Source organism: Sminthopsis crassicaudata, chromosome 6 (genome assembly GCF_048593235.1).
Source record: "Sminthopsis crassicaudata isolate SCR6 chromosome 6, ASM4859323v1, whole genome shotgun sequence".
Classification (NCBI taxonomy): Eukaryota; Metazoa; Chordata; class Mammalia; order Dasyuromorphia; family Dasyuridae; genus Sminthopsis; species Sminthopsis crassicaudata.
The window spans coordinates 188,289,674-188,304,103 of record NC_133622.1 but is presented as its reverse complement, the minus strand read 5'-3'; the positions used below and the strand labels follow the sequence as shown (position 1 = coordinate 188,304,103).

The following is a 14,430-nucleotide window of genomic DNA, read 5'->3' as shown; positions in this document are numbered from 1 at the left end:
GAGTCCCCATATTCAGTAATTATGGATTTTACATAAATAGGCAAATTAATAACAAGTGAAATTTTGTAATAATCTTTGAAAATCAGAACTCTCATGCATTAATGGCACATTTAACAGAAAGATGAGATAAATCAGTACTGGGGAAAGCTGGAAAAAAAAAAATGCAAAGAAGCAATAGATCATAGCGTCTATCTGACTGACTTGTGGCTAAATACTCCTGAGCGTAGACCTGTATGAAGATGATTTAATACCTACTATATACAACCCAACACCTTGTAGTAGTACAACAATAATGAAGAAATCAAAATTCCTGCATTCTAAAATTTATAATCTGGTAAACAAAAATATAAATGTACACAAAGCTACCTGGGGCAGCTAGGTGGCGCAGTGGATAGAGCACCAGCCCTGAAGTCAGGAGGACCAGAGTTTAAATCTGGCCTCAGACACTTAACACTTTCCAGCTGTGTGACCCTGAACCAGTCACTTAACCCCAATTGCCTCAGGAAAAAAATTAATAATAATGACAAAGAACTGCCTAACAAATTACACAAAGTGTAAAGCGTTATGAGAAAGATCACTTCTAGCTAGGATAGGCTTCATGGGAGAAATAACCTACCAGTATTTCTTTCTTTTTGTCTTTTAAACAGGAAAGAGGTAAGCTGATACAATTCTGAAACCCCTGTGGGAATGGAAATAGCTTAGATTTTATCTTACTAAGTGGTGGCCCAAAGGATAGCTCTTAATTGTTATAAATTTTATGCCTACGTCTTTTTGCCTCCAAAATTTGTTTCTTATGAGTAGAATCCATGCACCATTGTTTCTGTATTCTCCATAGGCCCTAATACAGTGCTAGACATAGATAGGAACTTCATAAATTTCTACAGATTACATTATTTCTAGTTAGCAAGTGCTCCAGAACAAAGCCATTTTGATCCTGGAAGGTGACACAGCAGCCTCATGCATGGATGCTATAATTATGCCAAACTTAGAAAGAACATTGGAGACCACCTAATCTAATATTTCATTTTACAAAGAAACTAAGGTTGAAATAAGTACAGTGACCCATCCAAAGTCACAAAGGTAGTAAATAACAGAAGGGAAATATGAACCCAGTATTTCTGACCACAAATTCAATACCCTTTCCTCTATCTACATCACATTGCCTTTCTACTATACAATGCTGTTTCATGAAATTGGCACAATAATATTTTAAAGGATGAACTAAGCACACTTTATCTCTTATAAGGAATCATTTGGTTTCCTAGAAAACGAATTCATTGCTTTTTAATTCTTCAGAGACAAGAGTTTAGTTGTAAATTAAAGGACCCCAAAATAAATGGCATAAACTAAATATGCTAGCAGCATATTGACTGAGTCATAGAAATTACTCATATTTGAAAAAAATTATTTTTAATTTTTGTAATTACTCACATTTAATAAAAACCTAATACATCTAGTCCTTTCTTGTTTAACAGGTTTTACATTACTGAAATTTCCATTCAAAATAAATTATCTTTACAGATAACACTTCATATCTAAGTTCCTCACTATCTTCCATATACTTTTTTTCTCATGCCTGTTCATTTAGTCATCATGTTCCTAAAATGAAATAATCCTTTAGTGTTTTTTTTTACTTTTTAAAATTTTTAACAGCATTTTATTTTTCAAAATATATGCAAAGGTAGTTTTAAACATTCACCTTTGCAAATCCTTGTGTTTCAAATTTTTGTCCCTCTCTTCCCCCCTCCTGAAAACATCAACCAATCTGATATAGATAGGTTAAATATATGCAACTGCTCTAAACATATTTCCATTTCTAGCATTATTGTTACTGTGTTGCATTCAGAATTGTCACCAAAGTGATCACTAAAATTTCTAAAATGCTGATAATCTGATTCTTTAGATAATAAAAGATAAATTTGTAGAGTTTCAATATAGTACAGGCAAGAGTTATGGCCTGGCAAAGTACTGATGGTGGAAAAGATTGAAGGTCATGGTGAAGTCAGATGGAGAGAGGTGGAGTAACAACAGATTGTGTTCAGATTAGAGAACTTCAGACATCATGAACATGGAAGTGGAACACTTGTAAATAACGATGAAATCAATATTAGAACCATCTCTTTCTGTAATTGAGGTGGGTTAAAGATTAGTTTATAGCCAAGAATATATAGATGACAGCTCTAATCCCAGTTATTCCCTATAAATCAGGACTTGAATTATTGTTTTATTGATCATCTAGACTTAAGAAATTGTTAATAAATATTAGAGGAAAGCCGTATTAGTAATTACTCCATTTTGAGATACATTAAAGGAAGGTGAATACCAAAGGTTTTGAAAAAACCTCACTCATCACTATCATACACATATTAAAAAAAAAGTGAAGGAGAGAATATTAGTAACTACTTACTCAAATATTCACTTTACCATTTCTACAAAAATGTTGGCCAAAATCTATGTGTATTAATCTTGATGAAAGTATGTAAAAGGAATAGGTAGGCTTTTGTAAAATATTGTTTTATAGTAGACCACATTTTCATGGTCACAAAATTAGAGAAGAGTACAGCAAATATAACATCTTAAAGTGCTTGTTTTTTGTACTATAAAAGTCAAAAGCACTTAGATTAGTAGACCAAAAGAGTGCCTGAAAGCCTCTCCTCCAGCTAGATGTTTCTCATGCATTTGTAAAAATTTATAATTTCTTAAAAAAGGCATAATAGAGGTAATTTTGTCCAATGACTAATTACTGATAGCATGTAAAACTTAAAACATAAAAATATATGCTTGTCAAAGATGTTTGTCACCAGCATGGAAGATAATGCTGAATCAAAGTTAGAGGGATTCTCTATAGATGGTGAGGTCCTTGTTATGTTCCTATTTATAGATGGTACCCAGAACTTCCTAAATGAGATCTATAAATCACTAAAAGATTTGGCCTAAGTACTTCTATTAAAGAAACATCAAGAAGCTGAAAGATAGCTGTTGTCCAAATTATGCTATGGAGTTGGATAGAAAATAATAACAATTATTATATGCATGTGCATAGTGCTTTAGAGTTTATGAAGAGCCTTATAAATATGATCTCATTTTATTCTCACAACAATCCTGGAAGGTAGGTGCTTTCTTTCACCCACTTTCAAGATGAAGCAATTAAGGATCAGAGAAATTAAGCGATTTGCCCAGGGTAGCAAAACTACTAAGTATATGATGCTAAATATGAATTCAGCTTTTTCTGACTTTAGATCTAGCCCTGTATCCATAATGTCACCTAGCTGTCAAAGCTGTCTATCAGGACTTTCAGGATGGACAGATATTGAAAATGGAAAACAAGCTAAACCCAGACCAAAAAGGAGAAAGGGAAATCTATTGCCTTTGGGACATTGCACAGTGCTTTGTAAAATTATTATTTAAATCTCCCAATTTCTTTATTTTTCTTCTTTGTTTAAATTCAATTTTACTTTTAGTTCCAACTTCTCTCTCTCCCTTCTCCTTTTCTCCCATTCATTAAGAAAACAAGAAAAACAAAACCCATTATCAATATGTACAGTCATAAATGTGTGTCCATCTGCAGAGTCCAGCAACTTATTATTTAAAGGCAAACAGCAGCAGGTTTCATCATGAGTCCTTTAGAATGAGGTTGGTCATGGTTTTGAATGGAATTACTAAATTTTTCAAAGTTGATTATTTTCACAATATTGTTATTATTATATATTGTTTTATTTCTGCTCACTTCACTTTGTTTAAGTTCATACAAATCTTCCTATGTTTATCTGAAAACATTTCTTTCATCCTGTCTTATAACACAACGGTATTTATTTCATTGCATTCATATACTATAATTCGTTCAGCCATTCCCCAGTTGATGGATAACACCTCCTATGTGTCAGGGACTGTGTTAAATGTTTTATAAATATTATCTCATTTGATCCTGATAACAGTCCTGAGAGGTAAGTGTTATTGCTACCCACATTTTACAAATGAGGAAACTGAGGCAAATAGAGTTTAAATGACAAGTCCAAGGTCATACATCTAGTAAGTGCCCAAGTCTGGTTTTGAACTCAAGTCTTTGTGTTTCATTTATTATGCTATGTAGGATATTCACCTAGAGAAATAAAGGAAGCCTCAGGGAGTCAATGACATTTGAGCTGGGCTTATAGGACAGATACAAATTCAACAAGAGAAAAACGCATGAGAGAAAAGGGCAAGTCCCCCAAATGATAGGGTCACACAGAGTAAATGCTGACATTAGTTTTTGAATTGGGATGGAAAATCATTAGAGATAAGTCTTCAAGGACAATATGGTAGGGAAAGAGCCAAGATAGCAAGTTAGAAGGAACATTCCAGCCAATCTCTCCCAACATTTCTCTGCAAACAACTTTAAAATAATGTGTCCAATCAAAATCTAGACTGCTATAACCAACAAAAGGTTGAGGTGAGATAGTTTTTTCAGTTTAAGAGAATTTATGAGGTTGGAAGAAGAAGTCTATGACAGTAAGGTGAGGCTGGCCCAAGCTCAGTGCAGCAGCAATATCAGCTGTGGACCTTGGAGATTATGGTAGCAATAGTAGGAACAGAGGTAGCAGCAATTCTAGGAGAACTCACTGCCCACAGTAAGGGGACTAGACAACTGGTCAGAAAAAAATTACAGGGGACACTCATATGGGCACCAGGTTTAGGACCAGGTACTGCTTGGCAACTCCACTGCTCATTACCTAGTTTCAAGTATGAATTCCAGGAGGGAAGAGGGGAGAGGGAAGAATTAGGGGAGAGGGGAAAGAAGAGGACAGGAGGGGAATAAAGTTGATAGGAAGGAAAGGCAAAAGGAGAGGGAGAGGGGGGGAGAAGGGGAAACAAAGAAAGGAGGAGAAGGGGAGACAAAGAAGAGGAAGAAGGGAGAGGTTCAGAGCAGAAATAGGAACATTAGTGCTTAGAACCTTTCCTAGGTTCCTAGGACTAGAACCCAAACCTGGAAAGTTCTTACCACACTTGAAAGTACCCAAAACTTACAGACCCTCCAAGAACAAGCTGTGAAAACAGGACAAAAAAGCCTAATGTTTATTAGAGCAATGATTCTCACACCTCCCTTCTCCCAGAGATGAACATAGTACAATTCAAACATAAAGTTCTAAGTCAAGAAATTGGCTAGAAAAAATGAACAACAACAACAAAAGAAACTAACTATAAAAAATTATTAAGATGACATAAGATTTCAAGACACAAAGTCAGAAGAAGAAAATTATATAAAAACCTATAAATAGACTCTCCAAAAAAAATGCAGACTGGACACGAGCCCCACAAAAATTCTTACAAGAGTTAAAGAAAGATAGAAATGGAGCAAAAAAAAAAAAAAAAGATTTAAAAATTAAATAAGACTAGTAAAGGAAAAGTTAGGAAAAGAAATAAGAGCAATTCAGGAATATCATTTAGAGACAGTTTGTAAAAGAAGCACAAAAAATACTGAAGAAAATAATTTCTAAAAAAGCAGAATGGTCAAATGAAAAAAAAAAGTAGAGACCCTCATTGAAGAAAATAATTCCTTAAAAATTAGAACTAGTCAGGTGAAAGCTAATGACTCTAAGGAAACATCAATAATCAATAAAACAAAAGTTAAAATAAATTTTAAAATAGAAGAAAATGTTAATTATTTCATTAGAAAACAGATTGAGCAAAAATCATTATTGGACTACTTGAAAGCCATGATTAAAAAACAAACAAACAAACAAAAACATAGGCATCATATTTCAAGAAATTAGGAAGAAAAACTGCCTTGACAACTTAGATCCACCAGGTAAAATAAAAACTGAAAGAATCTACTGATCATGTTCTAAAAGAGATCATGAAAATGAAAATTTCCTAGGAAAATTATAGCAAATTTCATAGCTTCCAGGTAAAGGGAAAAAAGACTGAAAGCGGTCAGAAAAAAAAAATCATTCAAATGTTGTGGAGCCACAGTCAGGATCACAGAAGATAGTTTAGAACATGATATTCCAGAAGGCAAAGGAGCTTTGATAACAACCAAGAAAAATCTAGCCAGCAAAATGGAGTATTACCTATCCTTCAAGGAAAAAAAAATGAACATTTAATGAAATAGTAGACTTTTAAGCATTTTTGATGAAAGAACCATAAATAGGAAATCTGCCATTAAAACATGATACTAAAAAGAAGCATAAAAAGATAAAGATGAAAAGAGAAATCATAAAGGAATTAACAAGATTAAGCCATTTAATTCTTATAAGATGATGCATAACTCCAAGAACTTTATAACTAGGGCAGTTAAAAGTAATCTACATAAATATGGATGAGTCAATGAGTGTTGGGATGGTCTCAAAAATAGAAGGATGAGAAAGAGGGATGCACTGGGAAAATGGGGAAGGATGAGGAAAAATGAGAGAAATTATCTGACATATGAGAAGTAGATAAGAATGAGTATTTACTATAGAGAAAATGGGGAGTCAGGCAATGTGAACTTCACTCTCTGGCTCAAAGAGGGAGCAAACGCAGACACAGGTACAGATACAAGCAGCTGGGCATAAAAATATGTTTTACCTCACAAGAAAAGAGAATAAAAGAAAGGTGGGGGTGACAAGAGGGAGGGCAGATTAAGGGAGGTAGTAGTCAGAAGAAAAATAAACTTTTGAAGAGAGGCAAGAGTAAAAGACAAGGATAAATAAAAGGAAATGGGATGGAGAGAAATATACACTTAATAAAAATGATGAAGGTGAATGGGATGAACTTTCCCATTAAACAAAAGCAGACAGCAGAATGGATTAGAAACCAGAATCTAACAAAATGTTGTTTACAAGAAACATACTTGAAACAAAAAGATATACACAGAGTTAAAATAAGGGGCAAGGGAATACATAATCTATTATGCTTCAGCTAAAGTTAAAGTCAGGGGTATCAATTACGATTCAAAGAAAGCAAAAGTTAAAATAAACCTAATGAAAAAATAATTTGAGAAACTACATATCGCTATGATATCTAGACAAGGAAATTATACCAATACTAAATATATATGCAACAAATGGCATAGCATCCAAATTCCTAAAGGAAAAGTTAGTCAAATTATAGGAAGATACAGACAGTAAAACTTTGTAAGTGGGGGATCTCAATTTGCCATTCTCAAAATTAAATAAATCTTGCCATAAAAATAAATAAGAAGCTAGAGATAAATGTGATTTTTTAAAAGTTAGATATAATAAATATCAAGAGAAAATTGAATGGAATTATAAAGTGTATGTGCATGGCACCTTCAGAAAAATTACCAGGTATTATTGGGGCATAAAATTCTCACAAACAAAGGAAAAAAAGTAAAAATATTAAATACTCCTCTACATTCAATGAAGGGCCTTGGAAGAATAGATTTAAAAAATTAATTGGAAATTAAATAATCTAATTCTTTTGCATTTACTTATTTATTATTAAACTTAGTGATATTTTATTTCTTCCAATTATATGAAGATAGTTTAAAACATTTACTTTCATAAGATTGTTGTTTCCATTTTTTTCTTCTTCCTTTGCTTCTGTTCTCCCTCTCCAAGATGGCAAGTAATCTGATATGAGTTCTACATTAAATAATCTAATCCTAAAGAATGAGTAGGTCAGGGAACAAATCACAGAAACAATAATTTCATTAAAGATAATGACAATGAAGCAAAAATATCAAATTTATGGAATGCAGTCAAAGCAATAATTATGGGAAAATTTATATCTTTAATATACATCAATAAAAGAGAAAGGAATTCAATAAACTAATTATGCAACTAGAAAAAAAGCAAATTAAAAATACCCAATTACACACCAAAATAGAAATTCTGAAAATCAAAGAAAAGATTAATAAAATTGAAAGTAAAAATACTACCAAACAAATAAATAAAATTGGGAAGTAGTTTTATTGGAGGGGGTGGCAAATTAAAACAGACAAACCATTAATTATTTTGATTTTTTTAAAAAGAAAAACAAAGAAATTATCAGCATCAAAAATGAAAAGGGTGACTGCATCAGTGAAGATGAAATCAAAGCAGTAATTAAGAGGTATTTTGCTTAATTATATGCCAAAAAGCTAATAATTTCAGTCCCAGTGAAATGGATGAATATTTACAAAAATATAAATTGTTCACATCACCAGAAGAGGTGATTCTACTCTAAATAATTCTACTTTAGAAAAAGAAACTGAACAGTCATCAATGGATTTTACAAGTGAATTCTACCAAACTTTTGAAAAACAATTGATTTCAATACCATATAAAGTATTTGAAAAAATAGGCAAGGAAGGAGTCTTACCAAAATCCTATGATACAAATATGCCTTTGGTACCTAAACCAGGGTGAATAAAACAAAGAAAACTACAGACCAATTTCCCTAATGAATATTAATGAAAAAAATTTTAAACATAATACTAGCAAAGACAAGAGAATGATGCTTTATAGCTACAAGTCACAGAATAACATGATAAAAAATTATAGATGAAATCATTAGAAGGGCTATGGAGAAGTATTTGGTGGGAAGGTGAAGTAGGATAATAAATGTAATCAGAGAGCTATGCTATTAGGGAAAATATGAGACAGTCATGAAGAAAAAATCAAGAATAACTATTGGACAATTAGATCTCCAAATGCAGTATCATGAGATAAATGGATAAAGAATTTCAAAAGGTACTTGAAGATACTAAAAACTTTTATGATGCATGTGCACATTAAAATTAATAATAGAAATTGTTATTAAACAAATATAGTTGTTTATATTGATAGTTAATGCTATTTCAACTAAAACTTTTTAATAATAAAAAAAAGAGATATAGAAGAAAGACATCAGAATATTAGATGTTTTTTAGGATTTTTAGGAAGATATGAACAAGGACTGCAACCTTCACTGGAGAGTATAACACTGATATAACAATAGATTATCCAGTCAGAAGAGATTATCTAACTTTGGCATTACTGGCCTCGACAGATATACCTTCCTTCAAATTATAATTATACCTAGTACATATCAATAAATATTATCACCATTATTTATTTGTAGAACAGAGAATTTATAATAATATAAAATTTATGAAATACTACTGTACTATAAACAATGATGAGCAGCTTAAATTTGTTTTATTTTTTTAAATTTTGATAATAACTTTTCATTTTCAAAATACATGCAGAGAGTTTTCAGCATTCACCCTTGTAAAATCTCGTGTTCTAATTTTTTCTCCATTCTGTCCTTCCCCTTAGACAGCAAGTAATCCAATATAGGGTAAACATGAAGCAGCTTAATTTTAGAAAAACATGGAAAGACCTGCATGAAATAATAGAATGAAACTAGTGGAATCAAGAGAACATTGGATATAGTAACAATGATATTGTTCATGACTAAGCTATTCTGAGTAATATTCAAGTCAACCACAAAGGATTTACAAAAGCAGATGCTATCTACCTCCATGGAAGTATATATTATATTATTTCACAAAAATATCTATATCAAATGTTGATCTTTTCTAGTGTAGAGTTGGGAAGAAAGTAGAGAGGGAGACAGCTTGTAACTCAAAATGTAACAAAAAATAAAATAAAATAATTTTTTTTAAAAAAAAGAAAAAACCAAAAAAATTTAAATAAATAAATAAAAATAAAATAAAAAAAGAAAAAACAAAATATAATTTAGTACAACTCTTCATTTTATGAATGATTAAAACCAAAGCCCAGGAAGAAGTGCCATAACCAGTTTCAAAGTGGTAGTGACTTCAAAGTCCTTTAACTATAACCCCAGTGTTCTTTTTACCACATTAAAGTTGCTTCTTAAATTAATAATTTTAAAAAGTTAATTGTTTAAGCTAAAGGATGCCCTTATTAAAAACTGAAAGTTTAAGTGCAAAATGATTAAAAGTCAAGAAAAGATTAATTTAGGATAAAATTAAGAAGATTTCTTAGAGGTGAATTGGTGGATTGGAAATTGAAAGTTACAACAGAGAGTTTAAGTAATATATTCAAGAAAAAGAAGGAACATGGTTATTTCCAGAATAATTTTCTAGGACAGCATGGGACATATTCATTGTATTTTATGATCCAAACTTTTATATTTCTTTATGCTGCAACTTTTCAAATGAATTTAATGGAAAATTACCAGGCTGAGCTACATAGGGGGGAAGAGGTATCTCTTCACAGTAAGATGCTAAGCTCTAAACAGAGGAAAATGCAATTTGTTTTGGGGGATGCTGAACTGAAACTGAGAATACAGGGAACTTCTGGCCAATTGCCTGAAACCTTGCTCCAAAAGTCAGCTTATTTTCAGGATCACAGCAAAGCTTTTCTTTACAACCGCAGGCTTTGGTGGCTTTGCTGCCATCCCAGACTGAGTTGCTAACTCTGTTCAAAGATTTAAATAGGTGTGAAGTCATCTATTAAGGTCTCAAAGCCACAGAGAGACCGTCAGCAGTCTGGCTAGCTCAAAATAAAAGATGAAGAAATTGTATCCACCTATTGTTTCATCCTAAATATTTCTTTGGTAGGTTATCCTTATAGGAAACTTCTTTTCCAAATACAGATTTCCTTATCAGTAAAACTGTTACTACAGCTCTCCCAGTATAAAAGGATTATTGGACTAGAAGCTGCTTGTCAAAGATTGCTACTGAAGGATGCTTCAGAGACTGACCTAGGGGGAAAAATTGGCAAGATGATGTTGCTAGCATTATAGCTTAGCTACAAAGTAGGTTTTGTGGGACGTTCCTTGCTTGATAGAAGACATGATAAAGAAAATCTGAAACCCAAAGTTAAGCAGAAAAGGGAAAACAAGGCTAGAAACCTGTCCAAGTAGTAAAATCTCTATCTTAGAAATTAGAGAAGCTTCTTTGATTTGAGAAAAAAAAAAGTTATCCGATATTCTTCCCTCTTTGTGGATTTAGGAATTAGAAGAGAGTTATAGTCCAAAGAAGCACACTCCATCCAAGTTTGCAGAGGAAGCAAATGAAAGTCCTCTGACTAAAACCCATACCAAAGTTGCTTCTTAAATTCTTAATTTTTTGAAAGTTAATTTCTCAAGCTACAGAATGCTCTTACTAAAAACTTTAAAATAAAAGTGCATAAATGATTAAAAGTATAAGTAAATTATTAATGCTAATGACATCACGGGTTCAGTCCTTGACATCACGGGTTCAGTCCTTGTCTATTTGACTGGAAGGATGAAGAAATCCTTGGTCGAAACAGTAAAGTTTAAAAAAAGAGGGTTAAGGTTTTTTAGTGGGGTTTTTTTGTTTGTTTGTTTTTGGTGGGGATAGAGAAAGTAAGTACTTTTTTGGATATTCTAAGTTTGAGTTGCCTATGGGAAGGGCATTAAGTTCAAAATGTCCAATAGGATCAGGTTATAGGGGACCAGAGCTCTGAAGGAAATTTAGACTTGGATATACAAGTCTGAGCATCATTTTTATAGAGATTATAATTGATCCTGTGATAGTTAATGAAGTCACTTAAAGTATATGGGGGGGGCAGCTAAGTGACACGGTGGATAGAGCACCAGCCCTGAAGTCAGGAGGACCTGAGTTCAAATCTGACCTCAGACACTTCCTAGCTGTGTGACCTGGGCAAGTCACTTAACCCCAATTGCCTCAGAAACAAAACAAAACAAAACAAAACAAAAAAAAAAAAAAAAAAAAAAAAAAAAAGAAAATGTATCTGGGTACACCTATAATTAGGAGAAAGGAGACTGAAAAAGAGCAATTAGAAAGGTAGAATCATAAGAAAAGAATGGGAGAAGTACAATTTCAAATGTGACACAAGAGCAAAAAATGATGAGATTAATGAAAGTATCATCAAATTTGAGGGGTCAATGATAACTGAGGAGAGTGCTTCAGCTGAGCAATGACATTAGAAGCCAGACTGCAAACATTTGAAGAATGAGTGAAGGGAGAGGTAGAAGAAATGAGAATAAACAACTTTTCTTTTTTTCAAGGGCAGAGTTACTTAGCTACTGAATGGAATGACTTGGTAAGCGACGAGTTTCCTCCTCATTAATTGTCTCCAAAGGTTAAAAGAAAACTTTTAAAAGAAAGCATGTTGTAAGAGAAGGTTCTTGTTTAAGTATAGGATGGTCTTTAAACTACCTCCCAACTCTGAGAAACTATGGTTACTGTCATTGTTACTATTATTACTATTTATAATTAGGTTCTGTTTCTATGGCTAAAAAATTCATCGTGTTCTCCATTGTGTACAAGAAGCTACTTCTGAATCAACTGCATTTACCCCATTTGCTCATTTTGGTGTTGTTTCCCCCCCCCCCATGAAAGACAAAAGTAAGGAGGTGAAATGATCATTACTAGCTCAGAAGGATAAGAAATCTGGCTGTGTTTAGATTACCCCCAAGTCATTATAAGACAAGCTCTGGAAGAGAAAAAGCTTTTTCAAAATAAATGTTTCTTTAGTCAAGCTGCTACTGTACTAGACATTATCAGCATATGGCCTTCACTATAAAATGGTTCCTATTAAATTGTACATGTACATAGTGCTAGAAGCATTGTACCAGCAAGTTAAATGTTAGAAGCTTACAGTAAAATAAACTATCAATTTTAGTGTTCTGGAAACTTAGGAAAAGATTCAGGAATTGTACAGTGAAATAAGGTACAATGTAACAAAAGACTCAAAAATTTCTTGCTAATTATATCACTGAAAACATCAAGGCAAAACTGAAAGTTTAAGGCAATTTAAATAACTCAGAATATAATTCCACAATTAAACTTAAGAAAAAACAGTATAGCAACAATTAAAAGGGAAAATACAGCAAAAGTCAACCCATTTTAACACTGGCTATAAGAAAATTATAGAATAAACAATTCAGTTGACAACTTTTAAACAATGAAATAATTAAATGACCTAGTTCAGTTTTACTAGTAAAGAATCCATCATATATTTCTAAAGCAAGAAAGAGGTTCGTGGACCCCTTTTTAATACAATTTGAATACTTCTCAGAAAATCAAATGCAAGGAATGATTATAGTTTACTTCTAGGTATGATGGATAGAAAACATTTGAAATAGCTTAGAAATAGAAGGAAAAGAGAGATCAATTAAATATTAACATAAAGAAGATTCATTTGTAAAATAAAAGCTATCAAATAAACAATAGTAAATCTCAGAACAGAAGCTACTTACAGCTTCTATGATGCAAAATTGTCACTGAGCAACATATAAAAAAGTGACTGATTTTAGCACTGGTGAAGTAACTTAAAACCCAATAAAAATATCTTGACTATTAATTATAGATCAATGTAAAAATATATATAGGTCATTAACAAAGATCTGAAAGTAAGTTAAGAGTTATTTAATCACAACACAATATAGAAGTCATTCTGGGGCTATGGAAAAATATAAAATAACATATATTTGATAAATTAGGATATGTTTTTCCCTCTATATGTAAACACTGCCATTAAGGAAATCAATAATTTTCAAAAATGTTATAATGTATCTCTCTTTTTTGTTATTAAAATATGTAAGAATAAGTTGAAATCTAAAAGTGTGATAAAATGATTATATAATTAACAGAAAAAGGAAAATTTATTTCTGAAACTAATATTTCTATTCCCTTTATAAAAACTAGGATAATCATGCAAGTTAATATTTAAACAGAAATATAAAGCAAATAAAATGCTAATAACACCATGAAAGAAAATTTCAAAATGCCAAAGTTAAGACAGACAGTTGGAAATAACAGCTGGGTTCACAAAATGGCATATGTGAAGAAAAAAGGAAAAAGAAATGATGAAGAAATTGCAAGCATAAGCCATTTTTGTTCTCTCTTTGATTTATTCTGTCATTTCACACATTCTCACTTCAGGAGAAAAAATTATAACTTGAGGAAAGAGGAGTCAGTTACTACTTGCCTTATTTTTCTTAGCAAAGTGTGGAAGGGTCTAAACAGCTCAGACATATCTTCTGCCTTACGGTCCAGGTTCAAAGGTCCTTCAGAGTAAACTACAAGCCCACTGTATTCAAGATACAAAAGTTCCTATTTTATATGAATACTGAATAAATAAAATATACACGATAAACATCTAAAATAATATTCAAATTGCTTATATGAATTTATATCCTTGTGAACTTTCTTTGCTATTGGTTATTTTTTCATTTTTTAATGCTGATTTCATTACTGACTTTCAATTAAAGCAAAGAAAATGATCAGTCCTTTAACCAAAATGAGAATATATTAAAACCAAAATGCTGAAGAATGTATCACAAGTTCCTTAAAAATTTTTGAAAGAGTAATAACAGCTCACATTTAAAACTTTAAGATTAAAAAAAAAATTTTTAAAGCAACTCTGACACTGTCAAAGTAGGTATTATTATGCTCATCTTAAAGATGAAGAAACTGAGGCCTGGAGAGATTACATGACTTGTCCAAGGTTTCCCAACTAATTAGAGGAGATGTAATGTAAAGTGGAGTGTAGTTAAGGTCTTCTAAAT

At 32.0% G+C, this 14,430-nt stretch overlaps 1 protein-coding gene across 6 annotated transcripts in view; it reads right to left on the bottom strand.

Moving 5' to 3' along the window:
- Positions 1 to 14,430, bottom strand: part of ZFYVE28 (zinc finger FYVE-type containing 28) — a 186,373-nt gene that overhangs the window by 90,417 nt on the left and 81,526 nt on the right. For 5 of the 6 annotated variants that reach the window (XR_012483577.1, XR_012483578.1, XR_012483579.1 and 2 more), the window contains exon 7: positions 13,851 to 13,952. The exons of the other annotated variant lie outside the window; for it this stretch is intronic. Coding sequence is in view for 2 of the 5 variants with exons in the window: in XM_074276109.1 (XP_074132210.1) it covers positions 13,851 to 13,952 (102 nt within the window). In the remaining 3 variants the exon portion in view is untranslated. The remainder of the gene's footprint in view (positions 1 to 13,850; positions 13,953 to 14,430) is intronic. 6 annotated transcript variants of the gene reach the window in all.